The sequence below is a fragment of the Antennarius striatus genome, chromosome 16, assembly GCF_040054535.1.
Source record: "Antennarius striatus isolate MH-2024 chromosome 16, ASM4005453v1, whole genome shotgun sequence".
NCBI lineage: Eukaryota > Metazoa > Chordata > Actinopteri > Lophiiformes > Antennariidae > Antennarius > Antennarius striatus.
In genome coordinates this window covers 1,133,772-1,157,811 of record NC_090791.1, presented here as the reverse complement: position 1 = coordinate 1,157,811, position 24,040 = coordinate 1,133,772, and the positions used below count along the sequence as shown (strand labels likewise).

At 48.3% G+C, this 24,040-nt stretch overlaps 3 protein-coding genes and 1 non-coding gene across 8 annotated transcripts; 2 read left to right on the top strand and 2 right to left on the bottom strand.

Moving 5' to 3' along the window:
• Positions 1-661: 661 nt before the first annotated feature.
• Positions 662-8,497, top strand: LOC137610106 (glutamine-rich protein 2-like). 5 transcript variants are annotated; one of them, XR_011038409.1, is made up of 16 exons: positions 662-1,717; positions 3,690-3,767; positions 3,878-3,985; positions 4,079-4,481; positions 4,676-4,761; positions 4,869-4,991; positions 5,164-5,232; positions 5,697-5,861; positions 5,929-6,047; positions 6,124-6,189; positions 6,268-6,369; positions 6,477-6,621; positions 6,750-6,861; positions 7,182-7,295; positions 7,389-8,305; positions 8,424-8,497. XR_011038409.1 is itself a non-coding variant. In XM_068337556.1 (15 exons), the coding sequence occupies exons 1-15, from the start codon at positions 1,376-1,378 to the stop codon at positions 7,499-7,501; spliced, it is 2,145 nt and encodes a 714-aa protein (XP_068193657.1). In that variant the 5' UTR covers positions 662-1,375; the 3' UTR covers positions 7,502-8,488. The 5 variants fall into 5 exon arrangements, 3 of the variants coding, with proteins under 3 accessions (XP_068193657.1, XP_068193658.1, XP_068193659.1); XM_068337556.1 differs by having other exon boundaries at positions 7,389-8,488; XM_068337558.1 differs by lacking the exon at positions 662-1,717 and adding an exon at positions 3,439-3,547 and having other exon boundaries at positions 7,389-8,487.
• trnae-uuc (transfer RNA glutamic acid (anticodon UUC)) lies at positions 7,993-8,064 on the bottom strand. The gene has a single exon. It is a non-coding gene; the product is annotated as a tRNA-Glu (tRNA).
• A 426-nt stretch (positions 8,498-8,923) lies between the features above and the next one.
• On the bottom strand, positions 8,924-14,125 carry ubald2 (UBA-like domain containing 2). Its single transcript, XM_068337618.1, has 3 exons — positions 13,862-14,125; positions 11,058-11,111; positions 8,924-10,500 (listed from the first exon to the last, which is right to left on the bottom strand). Exons 1-3 carry the CDS (start codon positions 13,967-13,969, stop codon positions 10,165-10,167), a joined length of 498 nt encoding a protein of 165 aa, XP_068193719.1. The 5' UTR covers positions 13,970-14,125; the 3' UTR covers positions 8,924-10,164.
• Positions 14,126-18,252: 4,127 nt separating this feature from the next.
• On the top strand, positions 18,253-23,373 carry foxj1a (forkhead box J1a). Its single transcript, XM_068337574.1, has 2 exons — positions 18,253-18,856; positions 21,147-23,373. Exons 1-2 carry the CDS (start codon positions 18,278-18,280, stop codon positions 21,996-21,998), a joined length of 1,431 nt encoding a protein of 476 aa, XP_068193675.1. The 5' UTR covers positions 18,253-18,277; the 3' UTR covers positions 21,999-23,373.
• The last annotated feature ends 667 nt before the right edge of the window (positions 23,374-24,040 follow it).

The window sequence follows — 24,040 nt, the reverse complement described above, 5'->3', positions numbered from 1 at the left end:
GTCTACTGTGAATCTCCTCACCCAAACGGTCACATGAATCTGTGCTGATCAGTTACCAAAGACCTCCACTGTCTGACTGCTGGTCTGAGATTAATGTTTTTTTTTAATTGTCACTCATGTTTAAACTGAAATTATGCCAAACCAACATGAAGATGAACGTAGGCCTCAAGAAAAGTTGTTTTCCTGACAACCTTATGAAGCAGGGGAAGAAAAGGGGTCAGGGACCCAGAACCTGAGCTGCTTTTTCCCCTTTGTTTAAGTTTGTTTATGACACTCATCACCTCTGGTTAATTCATTTCTAACTGAAGCCTTCAAATTTTGATTTGCTCACAAATGAATGATGCAGGGTGGTAAGGGACATGCATGTGTACTCTGACAATTTTATATATGGATGTAGTAATTAAATATGGCACCCAATCTTTTGTGTGCTTGTTTTTATTATTAATAAAATATTTTGAACATTAAACAAGTGTTTTAACTGTACAGATGAAATGCTTGGGAAAAAATAAAAATTATATGGGATAAATGCAATTTTTCATATTAAATAATATCCAGTGAAATGTAAAATGTAGAAAGAAAACCGTTATGAGGCATTGTGTAGCTTATTAGTACAATAATGATAATTGTTCCAATTAAAATACTCATTATTTTATTGGTTGTAGTTCAATCAAAATGAATAGAACGCTTTTGTCCGATGGGAATCCGTATACTGTTTATCTCCCGGTCAGAGAACGAAGCTCGACTGCCGCTTGTTGCCTGGTAACGCTGCGAGTTGACACGTGCAAATCCGGACCAATGATTGGTGTCAAGGCACCAGCGAAGTTAAAATGCACATCCGGTTATTAGCTGCAAATTAAAGGCGCTCAAAGTCCGCATCGATATTTACAGCAGACTGATAAATATTTATTGAACAATTTACTTTAAAAAATTACATTATTTACATTTTCTATTATCAGATCTAAATGAGAGCGTTTTTAGGATTGTTTTGCGTATTTTCATCAAGGCTTAATTTCCGAATATATTTTCGAACTTTTATTTTGAAGGCTCGCTGATTATGTTTCCGGTAACACGGGAGGGGCGGCTGCTCCTGCTCAGGTTAATATTCTGTTGAACGTCAGACGTTCAACAAGCAGCCTCTGTGATTACTGCTGCCGGTGCGATGTGGAGAGGTTCTAAACACTCAACAATTATTTTAAATTTTCTTTTATCAACTTCAGCCACTTTTTTTTCCACTATTAACCAACAGAAACCCGTGACAATAAGGAATTTTCTGGTTAAAAAATGGACACAGCGGTGATAGTTTAATTCGGATAGCCGAGCTAGCGCTAGCTTAACTTCTACTAATTGACGGACTTCCGGTCGGACAGAAAGCAGAATGTCGGACGTCAGTTTGTTTGACTTGTTGAACTTGTCCATCGGGACGCCTCAGAGTGGGACCGTGAACTTCAGCGCCCTCCACGCGTTGCTCCACGCCATCCTGAGACAGCTGGACATCCGGGAGATGAAGACCGGGTGGAAGGACACTCCTCCCGGCGACGGGCATCCTGATGCTGCGGTAGGTGTGACCGCGATCCGCGGGGAGCAGGAGGAGCTTCAGCCGGGCTCAGAGCGGCAGGAGCCGGTAGCGTCCTCCCCATCTCCCACCCCTTCCTCCGGCGCCCCGGGTGAAAGGCAGTGGAGGCTCCGCGTCCAAACCTGCGAGGAGGACGTGTCCAAGGTACGCGCACACACACACACACACACACACACACACACACACACACACACACACACACACACACACACACACACACACACACACACACACACACACACACACACACACACACACACACACCTGTTTGTCAGTGCTCTAATGTTCAGGTGTGACGTGTAGGTGATGTTAAAGTTCGTGCTTTTGTTTTGATGGATGAGGACATCAGCTGTTGTGACGTCACCGGATGCTTCAGGTGCTAAACTCAGGTCAGGCTGCAGCATTTCTGTCAGTCTGATTTATTTTTTTTTTGGGATGTCATCAATCACCACCTTCCTCCATCAGCTCTTCATCAGAACCATGATTCTGATGGATGGGCGTCCCTCCTCCTCCTCCACCTCCTCCTCCTCCTCCTCCTCCTTCAACTAAATACTGCTTAAAAAAGGCTTGAAGTGCAGAAAGGATCTGCGCGTCCTGAATGAACTTTGGACCGTGAGTGATGGATCTGGATCTCGGCCTGAGCCGGAGCCAAAGGGACTCTCTAATTCTTCTCTGGCGAGCTGCGCTGAACATTTCAGCGCTGTATTTAAGCCGTTGCTGACAGCAGAGGACAATAGGAGAAGGGCGCCACCCTGATATCTCAAATGACCTCTGTTCAGGTTTCTGTCAGGACGTTTCCCCCGGAGGGGGAGACCTTCGGTGCCGCGCCGGTTCCTTTAGCCTTAATTTAAAACATTAGTTGAATTCAATTGCAGCAGAACGTCTTTGAGGAGTTTCTGTGACTTCATTACAAACTTTCCATCTCATTTTTTTGTCTCACCTCTTCCTGCCCCCCCACCCCCCACTCCCTCCCTGCGATAGGGGGTAATTAACCCCCTGCAGAGATGATCTGGTTGTCAGGGATGAATGGGCCTCAGGTGAAAAGCAGGACGCGCGACGGGTGCAGGCGATGCTGCGTCTGAATCATTCATGTCCGCCGAGGACATCGTCGGGGTCAGCTGGTGTGTCCCGTCCAATCAGGATCCAGCGCTGCCACACGTCGATGTCCACATTTTAGCGTCCCCATAGCGACTGTCAGAACAGCTGAGCAACATTTGAGGCTCAAAGTTCAGCATCAGCTCAAGTTAATGTCTGACTGTTAAAAGCTTAAAGAGTAACCCGGATCAGGACGCCACCCGGGGGGTCGTTTTCCTGTGGGGGGGTGGTGAGCTCATTCTGGGCTCTGTCCAGGATGTGTCGTCTGTTGTTTAGAGCAGGGGGTTCATGAGGTTCAAGGATCCAGAACCACAGGAGAAAATGTTTCTGACAGGAAACCGTAACAGCGAGACGAGAAGCTCCTGAAAGTTTGTTTGATCATCAACATTCTTTTAGCTTCGCATCAGCAGGAAGCGAAGGAACCTGACAGAATTTATGTTAGTGTTTGGCTGAGAATAGACGCTTGATTGGATGGATGTGTGAAACAATAGAACCTTCTGAGAGTAGAACTGGAGAAGAACCGTGGAGTAACGCGCCGCTGGTCGCTCACGCCGGAAGGTCGCTACGCATCGGTTCATGTCCAGGCACATTCAACGGAGGTTAAACACCAACTCACACACAGCTCAGGAATTTCCTTTGTCTCCCTGTGTGACACACACACACACACACACACACACACACACACACACACACACACACACACACACACACACACATTTACCCTGCCAACAAACCCTGATGCTCTCTGTGGAAACAAACATCCTGGTAAAAGTCGGATTACCAGCCGGACACCAGCTCGACCCGCCTCATGTGAAACTCCTGCTTCGCGCTCTTTGACCTCATCTGTTGAAGTTCTGCTGCTGGCATTTGGGGTCAAAGGTCAGCTAGATTCCCAATCAATCGTCCTTGAGTCCCTGAGGGACACCAGCCTGATCTGAGCCATAAATCTTTCCACGGAGGTTTTATCTCCTAGATGCTAACAGAAGTGATTGACACGCCCCATCTCGTCTTCTCTGTCCAGATGGTCGACGCTCAGGCGGAGACGGTCATCGCGGTGACAACGTGCTGCCGCCGTGTGGACGCCCTGGAGGAAGCTGTGGTGACTTTTATCAGCAGAAACCTCTCTGCTGTTTCTTCTCATCCGTTCGTGTTGCTTTTCTGCTCCAGACGTTAAAATAAAGGTTGACCTCCTGCATCCTCCTCCTGCAGCTCTCCCTGAAGGACGCCGTCCAGAAACTCCCGGAGGAGCTGAGCGAGTGCGTGAAGTGGGACGTCCTGCAGGCGGCGCTGCTGAGGGACGGGGGGCGTCTTCAGGAGGTAACGTCCAGCCCGTGATTGAAGCTGGAAGCTGCTGCGAACCGTCAAACCGTCTCCAGCTTCAGCGTTTAACGTTTCTACTTCCTCTCACAGGAAGTTGTGAGTTCAGGGGGCGTCGATCCAGCCTCACACACACCTTTGAACATCTTCACTTGTCACACCAGAACGCCCTCACCCCCCCGACACGTGGAGGATGCCGACCGACCGGACACGCCCACGTCTTCGTCGGCTTCTGGACGGATCCTGAGTAACCAGGAAGTGACGGAGGCCTCGGGCGAGCCGCAGGTGAGTCATCCTGATGCAGGCGGGATGGCTGACTGGACACCCCTCTCAAGGGAGGGGTCAGAGCGCTACCCGGAGACGGTGGAGGCCCTCAGGAGCATCGGGACCCTGAAGGAGAAGTTTGACGGGCTGGAAGCCCGACTTGCGGAGCTGGAGGAAAGAAACGTAGAGCAGTCACAGCTGGAAGACCTCAGAGAGCTCATCAGTAACCAGGGTAACACTCCGCCGGCACAGGTGCACACACACACACACACACACAAACACAGAAGAACTGCTGAGTGAGACGTTTGGTGTGGAAGAAGAGCAGCAGGAATGAAACTTCCTGTCTGTTGATCCACAGTTTAAACCGCAGCAGAAGAAGGAGTGTGTCTGGTTCCAGACTCACACACACCTGTGTGCTTCTTGCAGGTTCTCAGGCGGCGCTGAAGGACCTGGAAGATCAGCTGCAGCAGCAGAGAGCCGTCATAGAAGGTGTGACGAGCGAGCAGGAAAGGGTGAGAACATCGACCATCCCCACCGCGTCTGTTCTGATCCTGATACTGAGCTGTGATGGTCGTGGGGTTCAACTGCTTGTGTGTGTGTGTGTGTGTGTGTGTCTCAGAACCTGGAGCTGGTGAACGACGGGAGGAAGATGATGCTGCAGCTGCAGGCGGAGTGTGAGAAGCTGCATGAGAGCACCAGATGTTTGCGTGAGGACAGCAGGCAGAGGCAGAGCCTCCTGGAGGTCGGCTATAGAGCTAGCAGTAGCGTTAGCTCCTGCCAAACACAACATTCTGATATGTGTTGATGTCAAACGGTGAACGCGTGTTCGGGACCCAGAGGGTTGATGGTTCACATGAACGTGGTGTTTCACTGCTGCTGTTCTGGGTTGAACTGACCCCCGTTAGTTTCTACAGAAACTCTTCCAGACGATGGAGCAGCTGGAGGACAAGAAGGCCGACAAACAGCTGGTGGAGAGCGAGATCGTGAGTGGAGTTAGCTTTTTACTGGATACCAGTGGAGTTACTCCAATATCATGTTATTATCATGTTATTATTACGATAGGTTCTCATGTTATGTCATTAGGTTATTATTCTTTTAGATCATCAGGTTATTATCAGGTTATGTCCTAATGTTGTTATTATGTTATTATCATGTTACGTTATTATCATGTTATCATCATATTATGCTATTATGATGTTATGTTATAATGTTATCTTGTTATTGTCATGTTATAATATTATTATCATGTTATGACAATATATCATGTCGTCATCACTTTACATTATTGTTAATTTCTTGTTTTTTTCATGTTGCATTATCATCTTACCATCATATGTCCTCATGTTATCATCATGCTATTATCATGCTATGTTATTAGCATCCTGCCGGTCTGATCACCCGTTTGCTGGACATGTTTAACTGAACGTTTCTCTGTCTCTGCCTGCAGAAGGCGGATAAATCCGCTCTGGACAGCAAAGTGAGCCGCCTGCAGTTCGACTCGGTCACCGATCAGCTGAGCTCCATGTTCCATGAGCTGCTGAACAAGGTGACCGGCCAGGAGCAGGACTGGCACCAGGTCATCGACCGGCTGTCTACTGAGATGGCGTGTAAGGTAAACGACATCTGACCGGGAGCGCGGCGGTGGCGGTCTGCGACACGTGACGCTGGTCTGTCTGCAGCTGAACAGGATCGAGCTGGACTCCATGAAGAAGCAGCTGGAGGGCCGCTGGAGGGACATCCACCAGAAGCTCCAGGCCCAAGGAGCGCCAGAGCTCGAGGACGCCGCCGCGCTCAGGAAGTAGGTGTTAGCTTCACACTAGCTGGCTGTCTCGTAGGCATACTGCTGGATGGAGTTTCCTGTGTGTCGTTCTCAGACAGCTGGTGGACAGATTCCACTGCTTGTCCTGCGATCGACCCGTCGTGAAGTACAGCCCCGGCCCGTGAGTGGCGTCCGACCCCCCAGGTTAGCTTTGCTAACACATTAACGTCTCTAACCTCTCCTCTCCGGCCAATCACAGGCAGGTGGTGACGCTGCCGTCCTCACCTGGGTTCCCTGCTCACAAGTCCATCCGGCCGTTCACTGTCTACGCCCTAGAGCAGTTCCGGCAGCACTACAGGAGGTGAGATCCTCTCCCCGCCATCATCACCTCCCGTCTTTCAAATGACTTTTAAGAACCTGCTCAGATTCTCTGAACTGACGTCTTGACGTTTGTGTGTGAGCGAGCAGCGAGCGTCTCCCCGAGCCGGCCGACTACAGTCACGTGACCATCACACGCAGCTGCGGGGGGAGTCACACCATCACCCCCGCCGGCCAGCGGCGCAGCGGCCTGCAATCCATGAAGCATCAGACGGAGGTGGACGGCACGACACAGGTGAGGAGACGCTAAACTGTCAGCAGTCAGCTGATTGGTTGTTTCACATGTAAGCTGCTGCGTGACTCTGGAGCGTCACCTCCATGACTCTGATGTGGAACATTAATAATTACTCACTTATATTTCAGTCAGAGGAAATTGACATCATCGGTCTGGACGGCCACATTTACAAAGGTCGTCTGAACGCCCCCGTCCTGAAGAATGCAGAAACCAAACTTCCCACAATTCCATCGAAAGACGGTCTGTTTTTCTTTTTTACATGTTAAAGCTGCTCTTCAGATATTTATTTATTGAATGCTTTAAGATCTGCCGCTGACGATTTTATTTACATTCAATTAAAATTAAATCAATTAAATTCCTTCTTTTGTCCGAAACAAGTGTTTCCGGTTCAGAATTGGCTCAATAAATCCACTTCTTTAAATTGAACTTTGTTATTTGCTGAGTAGGGATAATAAACTCTTGGATGTTTCTCCCGTGGCGTTCGTTTCTGAGCGTTTCCTGTGAGACGCTCCTCCCCTGAACCTCCGTCTGGTGACTCCTGTCTCGTCTGACGTCTGCAGGTTCGTCCAAAGCTAAAGACAGAAACAAGTCATACAAACCAGCTGCTTCTCCAGAGGCGGGGCTTAGCGGCCTTCATCCAATCAGTGCCAAGAGCGCCCATTGCAGCCGCTCAGGTGAGGAAGGGTGTGGCTGCTCATGCTTCATCTGAACCCCCCCCCATCAGGATGCCCCCCATCACCAACTAACCCATTCTCCTCTCTGCCCAGCCTCCAGCAGCTCAGGCCGTGATTGGCCAGTTTCCGCTCTGGGCTGCACCTCCCACAGCTCCTTCACTCAGGCTTCGGCTGCTGCATGGAGCAACGCAGAGGCCGACCAGTAGGGGGCGACAGACACGGTCTGGGTCTGTTCTGGTTCCCTGGAGACGTTCATATCCAGCTTCCTGTCAGGACGGCGTCGTGTTCAAACCATCTGGTTCGTTTTAGTCAATCTTCTTTCTTAAAACCCGCATTTGGTTCCTGGAACAATGAAAAAAATGATCTCATCTAGTATTTGAAGCTTTAATTAATTTAATTAGTTCATGTTCGTCTCACCTTTTATTTATGTCAATAAAAGCTGAATGAATCCGTATGACGGAGCCACAGAGTCTTTAGTCCACGACTTTAAACTACAGAATCATAACCGCTAGAAAATCATTGTTTCCCCTCTTTCAAATCTATTTTCACACAAATTATACGTACAGGCCCATGCACACACACACAAATAGGGAGAGGGTCTTGAACCGGCCACGCTCCGTTTCGCAGCCACTGCCACTCTAAAACAAACCCAGGAGGATTGTTTCTTTTACTCTTGTTGAAACTGCAATACAAGTAGTTCCCACACCGGGAGTCGAACCCGGGCCGCCTGGGTGAAAACCAGGAATGCTAACCGCTAGACCATATGGGACTGGTGGCTGTAGAGAGAATTCTACTTCCTGTCACTGATCCAGGTGGATGGGGAGAGTGGGAGGCAGGAAAAGGTGTGGGACTACTTTTGCTTTTGTTTTTTTGGGGGGGTGGGGTCTTTGTCTAATCCATCCTGGCAGGTGAGAAGGTAGTGGATTCAGTCCCAGGATGGCTTCAGGTGTGATCCCACCTCCATCTGCAGACAGAAACCAGTTCCAGGATCCTTAACTGTCACTCTAAAGGTAAGCTACATGCTACATGCTACAGTGGATCAACAACGGTGACTCTGACTGCTGTTGTTGATGATCTTAAAAACTGGTGGAGAGTTTCTTGAAGTGTTTTCTTCTTCTCCTCATCAAGGATTAAATTATCAGGACTAAAGTTTACCGTAAAATAATCTGGATTAAAACGTGAACCATGAGTGACACTTAAAGGTATGTATTAGAACTACTTGTACGTATTTTAATATGACATGTTTTTATTCTGATTTATTGTACAGTAACATGATATTATGAGCTTTAATCGGTTTTCTAGTGATTTTAGAGTTCAGCATTTGTGATGGACAGACGTTAATTCCAGTGAAACGACGTAAACTTGATTTTTATTCTTTGAAAACTGACGTATAATCAGTGCGACTGAACTCGAAACGACCTGGACCTGTATTTTATTTATTATGTGTTGTTTTAATGATTCTGCTCAATTTTACGTCTGAACATTTCTATCCCCAAATGATGAACATGTCAACATAGGGTCATGAGGACATGATCCTGTTGCATCATGGGAATATATTCCCTGATGACAAGCAGCAGTTCCTTCCTCCAGTTTCAGCCTGAGTCGCTGAGACAGAAACAAGCAAAGCGTTGTGGATCACGTCCCGTTTTATTAAACATATAAATACAAATCCCAACGGAGAAAATCAACACAAACAACTTGAGGAAGCTCCAAAATTAAAGAACCGTGGATTCAAACAATGACAGAAAACAAGTCAATCGTCTCTGACTCCAGAAACATCACCCGGTTTGTGGAATATGCAGGGCGATTGGGACGCCAGCGCTCTGAGGCCGTTGAACGGAGGGACGTGAGGACACACCTGGGCAGGTGTGGAGACCAGGAGGACGTGGGATTCCCGTCCGACGGCGGTTTGGCGGATCTGAATGGCGATTGGAGGATACATTCAGACAGACGGAGGTAGGCGTGGTTGAGCGTTCAACGGGCGACGACACGGCGCTGGCGTTCCATCTGATACGTGTGCGTGTTCATCCACCTGGCCACGCCCACCCATGCTGCGATTGGCTAGAAGTCGACAAACAGGCGCATCTTAAACCGAGAGCACTGATCTGCAGCTCCAAAGGTTCAGAAGTGACATTGTGTGTCCAATCAGAGCAGAGGAAGGCGGGGCCAGGTGACACAGGAGGCGTTTCCATCAAACCCCTCCTGATGACTGAGAGCAAAGAAGCTTCGGTGCAAAAACGATTGAGACATGAAGCTCCCCGTCTGCAGATCCGGACCCTAATTATTGCAAACTGAGCCGTTGCTTCTTTAACATTTTTATCTACAGGAACTCGAAAGTTTCATCAACTTTTCCTGCAGCTCTGGAAGTTTCCCCAAAAACCAAAGAAAGAAACAAAATCAAAAGCTCTGCTAAAAGTTCTCCAGGCTGCTGCCAGACTCATGGATTTCCTCCATCAAAAGAAACAGTTCAAACGGACAAACAAGAACCGGAAATCTGTCTGCAGGAGAGCAGGAGGCGGAGCTTCAGAGGAGCAGGAGGCGGAGCTTCAGAGGAGCAGGAAGTGTTTGATCAGCAGACGTTTGGCTGGAAGGAGGACTTTTATGGCTGTAGATCAAACGTCTCGTCTGCTGGCATGGACTTCCTGTCGGGTCGACGCCCCTGACAGTCTCTGAGGGAGGGGCCACACGACCCCCCCCATCCTGCTCCTGGTCCTGATGAGGAGCCTGTCTGGGTTCTTCATCGGCTTGACTCGACACGGAGGAAAAAGTCTCCTCCTCATCGTCAGTTTAGAAAAAAATCAATGGGAAACCCCCACCCCCCCACCCCCGGCATTTGGCTAGCACCTCCCTCGCCGCCTGGCGCCCAGTCTCATCTCTGGCCGTGCAGCGCCGATACGACAGGGGGCTGCTGGGAGCCGCTGGCCTGAGAGACGGGGGGCCACATAGGAGTCTGTTGCATGTGGTGGTGGTAGTGGTGCATTGTGGGAGACGACGGCGGCAGCCAGACGGGCTGGTGGCTGGGGGGCGAGGAGGCCCAGAAGGAGCCGAACCCCGACGACGATGACGACGAGGGGGTCGGGGGGGAGCACGCCATCGACACCTGGGAGGGGCCGCCGCCGCCTTCCGACGCCCTCAGCTTGGAGAACATGGTGATGGCGTCCGGGAAGTTGGGGGGCGTGGCCGGGGTGTTTCTGGGCGTGCACATCTGAGGAGCACAAGAAGAAAAAGAGATTTTAAATGCTTTATTTAAAAAAATTGAAAACAACACTTTGATCAGGCTCCTCCCAAATCGACGACCGCTAACCGATGACAAGTAAACAACGGAACTGCTGTTGTTGTTTTTTGTAAACAGAGGAGACATCCTTAAACGTAAACACGGCCGTTAAAATATGCTCCGGGTTCTTAGAACCAAACTGAACTCGGATCTGTGAGCGGCGATCCGATGACAACCAGAAATAGAGTGGGGTCCTTCAGAACCGCTATATTTAGAACACACACACACACGTGTTCCTTCGTTTTAAGGCAGGGTTTGTCTCAGGCCTCACACCTGAACTGGATGACATCATCAAATGGTTCAAGTCCAGGAATGAGGAAGTAAAAGCACCAGAATTATTGAACCGGGTAAATTTTGTTAATGATTATTACGCCCCCTGCTGGTGATCAGCTTCTGGTTCAGGACCAGCTGAGCGCCTGTGACCCGATCACACCAGCGGGTGGGCAGGTCCGACCTCGGCGCCGTCACGTGACTTTAAATGAACTTACCATCTGGTGGTGGGCGGGGATGTTTGCCTCCTGGAAGAAGGAGCTTAAGGCCGTCTGCAGAGTGAGAGAGAGAGACAGCCAATCAGCATCAAGTGTGTGTCCGTGAACGCAACACCAGCACAGCGCTAAAACTATTATCTGGTTTTCTGATTAGCTTCAAGCTAACTGTTTAACAGAGAAAGGCGGGGGGCAACCAGGAAGTGGAAATAAACAAACTGAAAAAAAACCCCAAACATAAAATATATTTACATGAATTATTTTCTTCTTAAATCTGCTTCTAATTTGAAATTTTAGTAATTCATGAAACTTTCTGAGTCCTAACCCTCAAATCACACGTTTCCCATTGATGGATAATATATTGATTGGAGGATCATCCAATCAATTAAATCTATTGACTGATCTGTATAACAAAAGACTCTTATTGGCTGGACCTGCCCTAGCTCCGCCCAGGCTCCGCCTCTTCCTGGCTCCAGACCTCTGAAATCATTTGATGTCAGCTCATGGTGGAAGTGAGTCAGTTACTTGTGTTGTTGTGAACAATAACAAACATCATGACCTCACAGCCCTGTCAACAACACCAGCCAACTGCGGGCGTCACCATAGCAACGAGAAACAGGATGGTTTGATCAAAAGAAGATATCTGACTCAGACTTAGTTTGAGACGAACAGTCGAGTTCAGACGGACGTTCGACAGGCGATGCGGCGACTTGACAGATGCATGCTGGGCACTGGAGCTAGCTGCTGTGGGCGTGGCTACAGCTCTAACAACACGTTTCATGTAGTTCAAACTGTCTGGATTAGCTGTTAGCACACATCGCTAAGCAAATCGTCTCCAGAACGGAAGCCTTGTTACAGTTTGGTGACATGAAGACAAAATACAACCAGCTGTCTGGTTTGACCAGCTGAAGGCAGCCAATCAGAGGCAACTTAGGGTCTGAGCTGCAGCCATCAGCATGAGTGGTGTTACCGGACTGAATCTCCATTATGCTGTTCCTGTGAATCTCACAGGACCCCCCCCCCCCCTCGACCAGCCGGCTAACGGTCCCGGCGTGGACTCCGAACCAAAACCCTGTTCTCACAGGACAGGAAGTGTCGACTGGGAGCGTGATCTTGTTTTGCAGCTCCTCCATTTCCTCCTCACTGGAGGCCTCTTTCTTCCAGTGAATGCAGTGCCCCCCCTCACTCCCCCTCGCTCTGCCCCCGCCCCACCCCCACCCTCTGGTTGTTTGACAACAGCAGCGGCGGTGCAGGAATGTCTGCCGTACAACGTGACACACATATCAAAGCGTGAAAGCGCCTCGCTGCTCTTTGTCTCCCGACGGTTTGTGTTTCAGGATGGGGTCGGCGAGGCCGGCCCGCCCACGTCACGCCACCGCCGCCACTACCACCACCTCTCGTTTCCTCCAGCTGAAAACGTGTCAATGCAAACGACCGACAACTGACACCAAGAAGCGCTTCATTTCCTCTGCAGTAGCGTGAGACGCCACCCGCCTCCATTCTGACTGTTGATGATCAACTGACAGGATGGATGTCAACAGTAAACACATACAGTCAAATTCATCAACAAGACAATAACAATCAAAAATAAAACATTCAACTTCCTCTGCAGTTGAATAAACCCAACGCACCCTCATAGAACCTCCAGAACATTTAACTTCCTGGTTCATCATCATCATCATCTTTACGCTCCATCAGTCACAAGCTTTCTTTCTGTCCAGGACGCATAGGTTAGTGAGTCGTCACGACGACCGCAGCAGGTCAACAAACACAAAGGACAGCAGGAAACAGAAAGCATTGATCGGTGATCGAAACATCAGCAGATCAAATCTCCGTTGACAAATAAACGCCTCCTGACGCAGACTCGTTGGACGCTCCTCCACCTTCTCAGCGAGTCAAGACGAGTCGATCGCAGGAGAACGAGCCGAGCTTCTCCTCCCCACGCTGGAACCAGCTGGACCGACGGATCCGGGCCCCGGCAGGCGGGGGAGAACCATCTGGAACGTCCAAGAAACGGAAAGCCGCCAGAGGGCCTCCAGGTGTTTCTACGGAACATCTGCTTGAACAGGTTTTCACCTCGTGATCCCATCAGACACACAACAGATTCGACCTTTGACCCTTCTGATGTCACATCAACTTCCTTCCTGGTTAGAACCAGAACATGAGGAAATATGTTCTAATGAACATGAGATCTCTGACGACAAGGATGAGCTGTGTTCCGATTAAGAATGAACGCGTTTGGGTTTAAAAAAATGAAATCAACTTTTTTGTTTTTAGGGGTTTAGTAAAGTTAAACTAAACGGATGAACATTTTTCCACTTCTGTCGGTTTGTTTTAGATGTAAACAAGTCAAAACTGAGTTTTAACTCACTTAGTGTTCACAAAAAAACAGGATTTCCAACGCTTCCTGGTTTTTCCTCTTCTTTTGTTTTGTTTTTTTCTTTGTTTATTTTTCTGTTCGAACGACATCAAAGGCTGTGTCCGGCGTGATGACGTCATTTATCGCTTTAAAGTCTTTTGTTTACATTAAAGTGGGACATATGCGGCGCTGCTATCTCTATGCTAACAACAATTAGCTTGCTAACAATGTCGACAATGTAAACAAGGCGGGCATCGACTCGAACACGTCCCCAGCGCTGCTAGCTTAGCTTCCTGTTAGTTAGCCTCACGAGCGCGTGGTCGCGAGGGAGGACGACACAAACAATCGGCGCGAGGGATCGATACCAGTTAGTACACAAACCGGAAGAGGAAACAACCCGATAACCCGGGAGGGACGCCCGGGGGGGACGCGGCGGACCCGAACTCACCTCGAACTGCCAGTGGGCCGCCTGGAGGAGCTGCTTCGCCTGATCGGCGGCGCAACCGGCCGTCAAAACAAACTGGTTGATCATGACCTGGTGCCGCAGCTCGTCCATATTCACCGACGTGGCCTCTTTCCGCCGCTTCCCCGCTGTCGAAAACACGGTAAACGAGTGGATGTTCGCTTGGATCGACAGGCGTGAAGCTCCGGACCCGGTCCTCCCTGCTTGGCGCAGACCCTGAGACTCCTCCGCAGCTCCAGCACCAACAATAATATTTTTATGTCAGCGTCAACAAAGAGGAGGCGGCAGCTGATTGGACGGAACCACGGCGAGATAGTACTACGGAAACGCTGATTGGCTAGCACAGGGAAGGGTTTAAATTTACGTGTGCGCTTGTTAAGGGTACAGGTACGCCACCGACGGGCGGAGTCCAGCAAAGTCAGACTCGCAGAGAAGCTCCCCGCCCCACTGGGGGACCCCAAAAACCGCAAACGCTCCGATCGCGTCCGTTACATGACGTTGAGGTTTGGATGGTTTAAGGCGAACATCTGATTGGCTGCTGCGTGTGGGCGGGATTTAAGGTTAGATGGATGCAAGTGTTTCGCTGTGGCGACCCCTGAAGGGAAAAGACGAAAGGAAAAGAAGATTGAGATAGAAAGAGAAGAAGTTGCAGGATGAATCACATCTGAGTCGTTGCAACTACTTTAAAGGAAAAAGAGACTTTTCTAAAAATACACGAGTCGAATTTTTGTATTTATTTATTTATTTCACGTTCCTGTCGTCCCCGCCTTCATGTTTGTGGATGTTTAACTTCTGGACCGGGTCTGAGAGATCCAAAAGAGTCAGATCGACAAAAACTAAACGTATTAGCAAAACTAAAATCGAAATAATAACAAATATTAAAGTAATAATATTCAGAATAGACTACGCATTATGTACCACTGGAGGGTGTTTGATACTGAAGCAGGGAGCTACTGAACAATAAAATCCAGGAGCGTCAAGATTCCATAAAGATTTCAAGATATTGATTCATAAATTGATTTTCATCCGGATATCTATCCCTCACTGAAGGGATAGACGAGGGGGGCCTGGGACGCACTGGGGATGCACTGTGGGACACTTAGTGGGGGTCCTTAGTGTCAGTTTACATCTATCTATTTTTTTAATTTAACTTAAGAATTAGGGGGTCAAAGGTTAACCCGTCACATTTACTGTGAAGTGAATCATTAACATGGATTCCTCCATATCAAACCACTTCCCAGAAGGTCTTGTTTTTTAAACCACGGAATGTCGATCTTCTGACTCCGCCCACCCACGTGACATGTGACGCCTGCAGCAGGAAGTACTCAGATCCTTCAGTACAAATACCTCACTGGGTAACCAGACACAATGTATGCTTATACATTTAATCCAGAGCAACAATTGACAAACAGAGATCTATTGATCGGTGAATGTTCAGAGGAAGTATTGATAGGTTACAGCTGCTTGTTCAGCCCATCTAAAGTATTAGTTGTCTCTTTATGAACTAATAAAATGAGAAAATTGCAGATCCATGTAGGGTAAACTCAGGTCACTTCATCAAACTTGTTCATTTTTACCTTTATGACATTCATTTCACACAGCATTATGTGATTAACACACATTTAACAATTAGATTTCTAGCTAGAGTTGATAGATTTCATTGCAAACATGCAAATCATTTCCTCAGCTAACCAGAGGGGGGCGCTGCAGAGCCGACGTTCTGACGGACGAGTGGTCTTACCGGCTTCTTCGGCTTCCGAAGCTGCTGTCGGAATGTGAAAAAGTATTTTGCTTTTTTTAGGAAACAGAAATTCTTTTTCTAAGTGTTACATTCATAAATGTAAATATAATTAGCGTTCATTTCTCTAATGATGCAGTGGGATGTACAGTATAGAACTAATTGAGTTCACTGAACACAAAGTATAAATGTTTATACCACTTCTAATTTGCTTAAATGTCTGTAATGTTCTTTTATTATATTGCCTGTTTGTTGGATGATTTTTGTTAAACACTTCTTGTATTGAAAGAAAAACATGTTTGACTTCTTCCGCTGGTGACGTTATTAAACGGGCTGTGGCGCCCTCACCTGTCCAAAGATGGTATTACATCACAGCGCTGACAAAACCATCATCTCCGGTGTCAACAGCATGCTGCGACTCTTCATCCTCCTCCTGATCGCCTGTCAGTCAAGTCCACCAGCTGACGTCTGTCTCTAATCCCCCTGAGCCCCACGCAGGCCCCGCCCCTCAGCTGGGTGAGGTCACTACGGTTGGAAGCTCTGGCTCTGACCTCTGACCTCTGCAGGAGGTGACGGGAAGCAGGAAAAACTAGATAGATAGATACTTTAATAATCCCGGAGTAAATTGCACAATGATTATTCTATACTTTTGTGTGTTTACATTTAAAAATCTGGATTGTTTTTTTTTTGTCTAGGTTGATGTTAGTTCTTTTGGTGCCGGACGTCCGCCTGTCACTTCCTGAGCAGCTGTGCATTATGGGTGTTTGTCCACACCTGAGAGGAAAGCCTGTGTCTTTAACCCTTTTAGCGCAGGGACGGTTGAAGACGTGGTTTTACTGCGTCAGTTCTGTTCCTCCAACAGAACGCTCCACCTTTTGTTCTCTGTCTGTTGTCCTCCCTCCACATTCCTTCACACGCGCCCCCTCTAGGAAGTCAAAACGCAGGGTCACAGTCTGGATGGGGCTAAGGAAATGTCTGACGTCAGGAGGATCTGTCTGTCTGATTCAGGTGTTTTAGTCTTCTTTAGGTGTTTTATTTTTCTAGGTGTTTTATTCTCCTTCAGGTGTTTTACTGTCAGACTCCAGAAACTTTTGACTCTGAACTGTCTCTTGGAGGTGAGTGGATCAGGACCGAGTTTTCACAGGAAACCGTTCCATGAAGTTCTGGTTCTGGCAGCAGGACACTCACCTGAGGTGATTGTGCCCTGAAGTCGAAGTTGCCCAGAACTTTAGCGATGTTTCCTGTTTTTGTTTGAACACGTTGGATCCAAACACGAACAAAAGTTCTGTTTAAAACACAACCAGACCCACTCGACAGGTCTCAAGTTAATTTGGACAGAATCCGAGCTCATCGCGTCCTCTGGTGGGTCCCCGGGCCTCAGTTTGAGAACCCACACTCCAGCAGACACAGTTGACCCGAGAGTGATTAAAAATGAAGCGCTATAGAAACCGGGAGGCCAATGGAGGCGCGGGAAGCTGTTTACAGGGGGGCGTCCCGTTTCTATGGTTGCCGGACAAACCTCCTGCTCCAGGTATTAAACGGCCTCCCCGACGGGTCCCGCAGCCCGCTGACACCCGACCCGAGAAGAGACCGACACCGTCCGCACGAATCCGCCTCTCTTTGTCCGCAGCAGACAGCAGGTGCGTTAAAACAGGATCCACAGCGCCGCTGGTTTGCGCCATCTCCACTCATCCGCAAACGCAAGGTGAGTTTATTCCACATCGTTTATTCCCGGAATCCACCTGAGCTCCAGGAGCCTTGAAGTACTCACAAATAGGTGCTTCATAAAATAAATCACTAGAAAGATAATTTTATATAAGGGCATTAAAATAAAGTGAAATAATCCGCTGTTTATTTGTTTGTTTGTTTGTTTGATCAAATTAATCCAAATCCCTGATGCGTGAAATGCGGATTTTACGCACGCAGTTATGTTTCAGGAGGATGAAAAATCTTCACATATAAATATGTTGGAAAATAATAGGTACATTCTATTTACGTTTTCATATAATGGAATTAAATTATTATTGAAATTATCAGTTCATTTCTAGACAAATTAAACAAAATCCTTCATGTTTGAACGCGGATTTTACGCGTGGAAAAAAACACGTAATTCCCTAAGAGATGACAAAACTCCTTCCACCTAAATTATAGTAACACATCTATGAGTGATAGTATTTTTTTATTTAAATTTTATTAAACGATTTAATGAAGTTATGAGGGATAAAGAACAGCAGAAGCTCACGTTGACGCGCTCTTTCCTGCGTCAAGTGCGCACCAGATTTTCTGGAATGTTCTGGGACAAGGACTTAAATGGGTTTAGTGGAGTGAAGTATTCCCGAATGTTCCCACCGGTCGGACACCCAGGTGACAGTTTGATTTAGATCTGAGGGTCTTTACGCACACACTGAGCCTCTGTTTTCAAATGGGGGCCATCATTGTCCTGCTCGTTCGCACTTTGCTGAAGTTGGGTGTATATTTTCTATCCTGTCAGGCGCTGGCAGGAGGAGGAGGAGGAAGAGGAGGAGGAGGAAGAGGAGGAGGAGGAAGAGGAGGAGGAGGAAGAGGAGGAGGAGGAAGAGGAGGAGGAGGAAGAGGAGGAGGAGGAAGAGGAGGAGGAGGAAGAGGAGGAGGAGGAGGAGGAAGGAGAGGTGTTGGAGCGAACCATGCTGTCTCTGAGCTGCACCGACCCCTGGCCTGAAGGCTCGGTGGGGCTGGAGGAGGAGGTGGTGACCGCCGCCGCCCAGGTGGAGCAGCGGGACCTCCAGGGCACCGGCACCGGCAGCGGCACCGGCACCGGCAGCGGCACCGGCAGTGACGTCAGCCTGGACGACAGCCTGACCAGTCTGCAGTGGCTGCAGGAGTTCTCCATCCTGGACGCCAACGTGCCGCACCAGTCCCACCAGCGGCACCACCTGTTCGGACACCAGCCGCTGGGCTCCGACGCCCCCGCGTCCCCTCTGGCCGGGGACCCCGCCTCCATCGGGATGCCCCTGACCCCCGGGAAGCCCACCGCGGCGGCCTACAGCCGCATGCAGCCCTTCCCCGGCATCGTGGCCCACGGCCACTGCCCCGATGACGTGGACTACAAGACCAACGCGCACATCAAGCCTCCGTATTCGTACGCGACCCTCATCTGCATGGCGATGAAGGCGAGCAAGAAGAGCAAGATGACCCTCTCCAGCATCTACAAGTGGATCACCGACAACTACTGCTTCTACAGACACGCTGACCCCACGTGGCATGTAGGCACACACACACACACACACACACACACACACACACACACACACACACACACACACACACACACACACACACACACACACACACACACACACACACACACACACACACACACACACACACACACGCAGGACATGCGACTCCCAACAACTCATTGGTTGGAAATGAGTTTCTAAACTGGCACAGCTGTTTTAATTTAATTAAAGTTCAACATCAGACTTTATTAATAATAATAATAATAATAATAATAAACTGTTATAACAAAATAATAATAATAATAATAATAATAATAATAATAATAAAATAATAATAATAAAATAATAATAATAATAATAATAATAATAATAATAAAATAACTTATTATTATTATTATTATTTTTATTACTAAAACCAGGATCTTTCTCAAATCTTTATTTTTAAATGTTTTAAAATTTTTAAATCTCTTTGTTATTTTTCATAGTAACAAATTTATTTCTAGGGTTAAACTCTTATTGTATTTAGAATATATAATAAATGTAACATGTATGTAATATATTATTTGTTTAGATATAAAGTGGAAAACTGTTAGAAAAACCAAAAAAACCAAAAAAAGTTTAGGATTTATGGCACAATTTCCTGTAAATATACAGAAAAAAGATTCATCGTGGATTTACTGTGTGGAATTTAGGTGGGGGTAACAGGTGGGTGGGGGTAACAGGTGGGTGAGGGGAACAGGTGGGTGGGGGTAACAGGTGAGGGTAACAGGTGGGTGGGGGTAACAGGTGGGTGGGGGTAACAGGTGGGTGAAGGTAACAGGTGGGTGGGGGTAACAGGTGGGTGAAGGTAACAGGTGGGTGAGGGTAACAGGTGAGGGTAACAGGTGGGTGGGGGTAACAGGTAGGTGAGGGTAACAGGTGGGTGTGGGTAACAGGTGGGTGGGGGTAACAGGTGAGGGTAACAGGTGGGTGGGGGTAACAGGTGAGGGTAACAGGTGGGTGTGGGTAACAGGTGGGTGGGGGGTAATAGGTGAGGGTAACAGGTGGGTGGGGGTAACAGGTGAGGGTAACAGGTGGGTGGGGGTAACAGGTGAGGTTTCAAATTCCCCTGAAAGCCCAGGAATTTAAGGAACAATTTAATTTTACAGGATAATGATTGTCAGAGCCGCCGGCGGCGTACCTGACTCTTGCCCCCCCCCAACCCCACCACCACACACCCCCAACCCCACCACCACATCCCCACCCCACCCCGCCTCGCGGCCAGACGTCTCAAGGTGTTTTGTTATTTCTGAGCAGAACATGGGGCAGATAATATTTAACAAAGGTCGTGGGGTCACTGCTCCAATTTGATGCCAGTGGGGGGGGGGGGGGGGCAGCTGGATGAATGCTGGGGGGGTACAGTACACTTGACCCTCTGGACATTCTGCCTCTGGTGAAGCAATATCAATTAGCTTGTTAGCTTAGCATCTCTACAGGACTGGAAACAAGTAGCTGGATTACCCCAAATGCAAGCTAGTGCTAGCGGTCATCGCTAACCAGAGTTTCCTGTCCCGCCCCTCCTGCCACCTCCCAGCTCATTCCTATTATTGGATGCTGTTACCCCCCTCAGAAGAACAATGACCCCCAACCCCCTTATTACGCCTCCAGAGTTTCCTAAAGGATGGTGGGGTAATAAAGGCGGAACTGCCCCGCCTTGAACAGACAGGGGCATCACCGTGAAAAAGAGGCTACAGACAGGAATCATGTTGTCGTCTGTGGGACTCGAACCCACAACCTTCTAGAACCGACTGTTGGGGTAAAACAATATTCTGTCCTCATTAAGAAAAGAGTCAGAGATGATTAACCCTAAACTAACTGGAACAAATGACGTCAACACGTGTCACCATGGTTACGGCCTCCAGCTATAATGATCCTGTAGCCTCACGGCCATAAAGCTCCGACTTTGTCACCTCCTTTCAGAAGCTTGTTTGTCGTATGTTTTTGTCCCATTGGCGTCCGACCGGCACTGAACCGACTCGTCGAGTGTTTGTCTTCATGAAATAGTGAAACGACGACCGACGACCTCGCCAAACAGCGCAAACACATCGCAAATGAAACATGCTGAACACGTTAACCCCTTGACGCGTCGGATGGTTGCTATGTCAGGTTAATGCTAACCCAAGGTCATGATTCACAGACCCAGACTGACTCAGGTGGGGGCAACAGCTCCTGGTAGAGCCTAAATCCAAAGAAAAAGTACCTGTATGCTAGGCTATACCTTCGTTTCACGATCAGTCTTTCTTTCCATGACAAGTTTTCGATGTTCTGCTTCCAGAACTCCATCCGACACAACCTGTCCCTCAACAAGTGCTTCATCAAGGTCCCCCGCCAGAAGGACGAGCCGGGGAAGGGTGGCTTCTGGAGGATTGACCCGGTGTACGCCGAGCGACTCCTGAGCGGCGCCCAAAAGAAGAGACAAATGCTTCCGGTCCAGATCAACCCGGCCCTTCAGAACCGGCTCCGAATCAACGTCCAGTCCCAGTCCAGGAGTCCCTGCAGCCCCACGGGAGACCACCGCAGCCTGGCCGTCAACCCAGAGTCGCAGCAGCTCCTGCGAGAGTTTGAAGAAGCAACCGGTGCTGACCAGAACTGGGACCCCCATTTAGCCGAAGGTACCATGCTGGGGTCCTGGCCGGTGGTCCGGGGGCGGAGTGGGCACAAGAGGAAGCTGGGCTCCCGACACAACGCCGCCAAAGTCCCTCGGCATTGCAGCTCCCCACTGCTCTCCGTGGACGAACCCAAGGAGGTGGGACCTCTGAAAGGGGACTTTGACTGGGACGCTCTGCTGGACTCGGCCCTCAGCGGGGAGCTCACTTTGGAAGGAGGGGAGTCTCTGAGTCCCATCTTCAAAGAGGACGACCTGGCAGTGAGAGGGGCCCACGTCGGTCCTGTTGACGCTGCCACCGAGTCAGTGGACATCCAAGTGTTGGTGGAGGCCCAAAGGAGTGGCGTACCGGATGAGGAACCCTTACTCCCCACAGCCTTCCTGGAGGCCCCCTGGCCAGAGGAGGAGGAGCCAAGCCGCCATGACTTCCTGTGTAGCTCCAGCGTCAACCTGGACCAGCTGTTTGACCTCGGAGACTCATTAGGCGGAGACCCGACCACCCGTATCGAGATATTCCTTTGAGGAATAACTTCCAACTTTTCCTGGGGAATAAAAGACTCATCTTTTACACCGAAGAAACGGTCATTCAAAAGGTTTAAGGTATTTGTAGAGTTACATTTTGATGCTGATTTAGAGATGCCACAGCACACAGCAACAGTTTGCTTCATCACAGATACTCAAAGCTCTGTTCAGGCCCTTTGGTGGGCCGCGATCCCAGTGTCGGGTATGTTGAGCGGCGGTTTGCTGCCACTCACAGGAAGTGACCTACTGTGGGAGGCGAGGCCATTGCTAACATTTTTTGGCTTTGCTAGCTGCCAGTTAGTGATGTGGGTGTGTTTTAAGTTACATCAACTTAACTATCAACTTCCAGCTTTGATGTCAACTGGCTTTGACGTCGGAAAAATACAGATTCATTTTACAGCCCAGAGCTTGAAAAAACGTTGATGCCATTTTAAATTGGAAATTCCCCAGTAAAAAGTTATTTTATACCAGACTCAACAAAAATGTGAAATTTGAACATTAAATGCTAAACATTAACCTTTACAAAAAACAGAATCGTCAGGCAATGGCCGACATCAAAGTTGAAAAATCTGCGAAAGCCCATAAAACAATTTATTGATAGTCTGAATTTATAAAAAAGAGGCCATACAACAGATCAATCACTGGCTATCTGGCAGTTAGCACGCCGTTAGCTCCGTCATCCAATCTGACAGGATGATCCTCAGTAAATCAGGACACAGGCCAGTAAGCTAACGTTAGCTCTGCGCGGGTGATTTTGTAGGTGTGACACAACTTTAGGGTGACACATGTCGCTGTTTACATCGTGATGAGTGTGTTTCGACCTTCGGGCTCATCCATTGGGACAAAGAAGAACAAATGAAGGAAAGATGTTTTAATATGGATGTAAATATGATTCGCCATAGGATGTAGGAGTGATTTCTGTATCTCTTTGTGTGGGTTAGGGTACTAACATTTGTCTGTATGCAAAAATATTTAGATTTAAAGTCAGTATGCAGGATGACCTTACAGTTCCACCTCTTTAAAGTAGTTTGTTAACGTCTTCTGTCTGATATTCACTGTCTTAAATGTTGTAAATGGACACAAAGCAGCTCAAGGTCAAACTGTCCAACCATAAACGTTGACTTCAGAAGGCGAAGGAACGCCGGACTTTCTTTGTGCCAACGACCTGCAGGACTCCTGGTGTTCACACGTAGTTTTAATATGGAGAAACGTCTTTCTCAATGTTTTACATTCAGTTTGTTGCTGGTTTGTGTTTTCATTGTTCAACAGAAAGGACTCAAGGCGGGACGTTTGTGGAGCGCCGCTCCATCAAACAGTGAATAGAGTCGTACCTCATGATCGCTTCTGTATGGATTCTTCTGTTTCTATATTTTTTCCACTTTTATTTGACAATAAAACCGTTTTACTTACATTATTAATGCTCTTATTCTGTAGGGGGGGTGATTGTTGGTTTGATAGTTTTGCTTTCGATCCGGAGTTAAATATCTAAAGGGCTATAAACTAGACAGATGGTTGGTGTTCATGGTCCCCAGAAGATGAACCTTACTGGCACCAGTAGCAGTAATGTTAAGAGGAAAGTCTCAACATGACAAAAGCATTCATTAATAATTTTCCTGACGATGCTGTGAGGTCAAAATATTTTGTTTGATATATGCTGACATTCATGCTCCCCAGAGGATGACTTATTGTGATTTGGGATCATTTAGGGACATTCTTTTTTAGAAAGTGTATTTTTTGGCATCAAGTCATTTTAAAGAAATTGCTCCCCCAGAAACGAGGATTCCGTCATCATCTCCCAGTCGCCATGGCGACGGTGCTTCACAGTAAACAGACGTAAGTTATTCCCATGAACACCTGGAGAGCAAGAGAAACGAAGTGACTCCAGCGCCAGCAGACTGTGAGTTTTGGGTGAGCCGTTCCTTTAGGAGGGTCTGGAAGGATAAACAGGCCCCCCACCCCCACCCCCACCCCTCCTGGTGCCTTAGTGATCCTGTATGGGAGATTTATGTGGGTCCTCTGCTGCTCATCTCTTTGGGACTCTG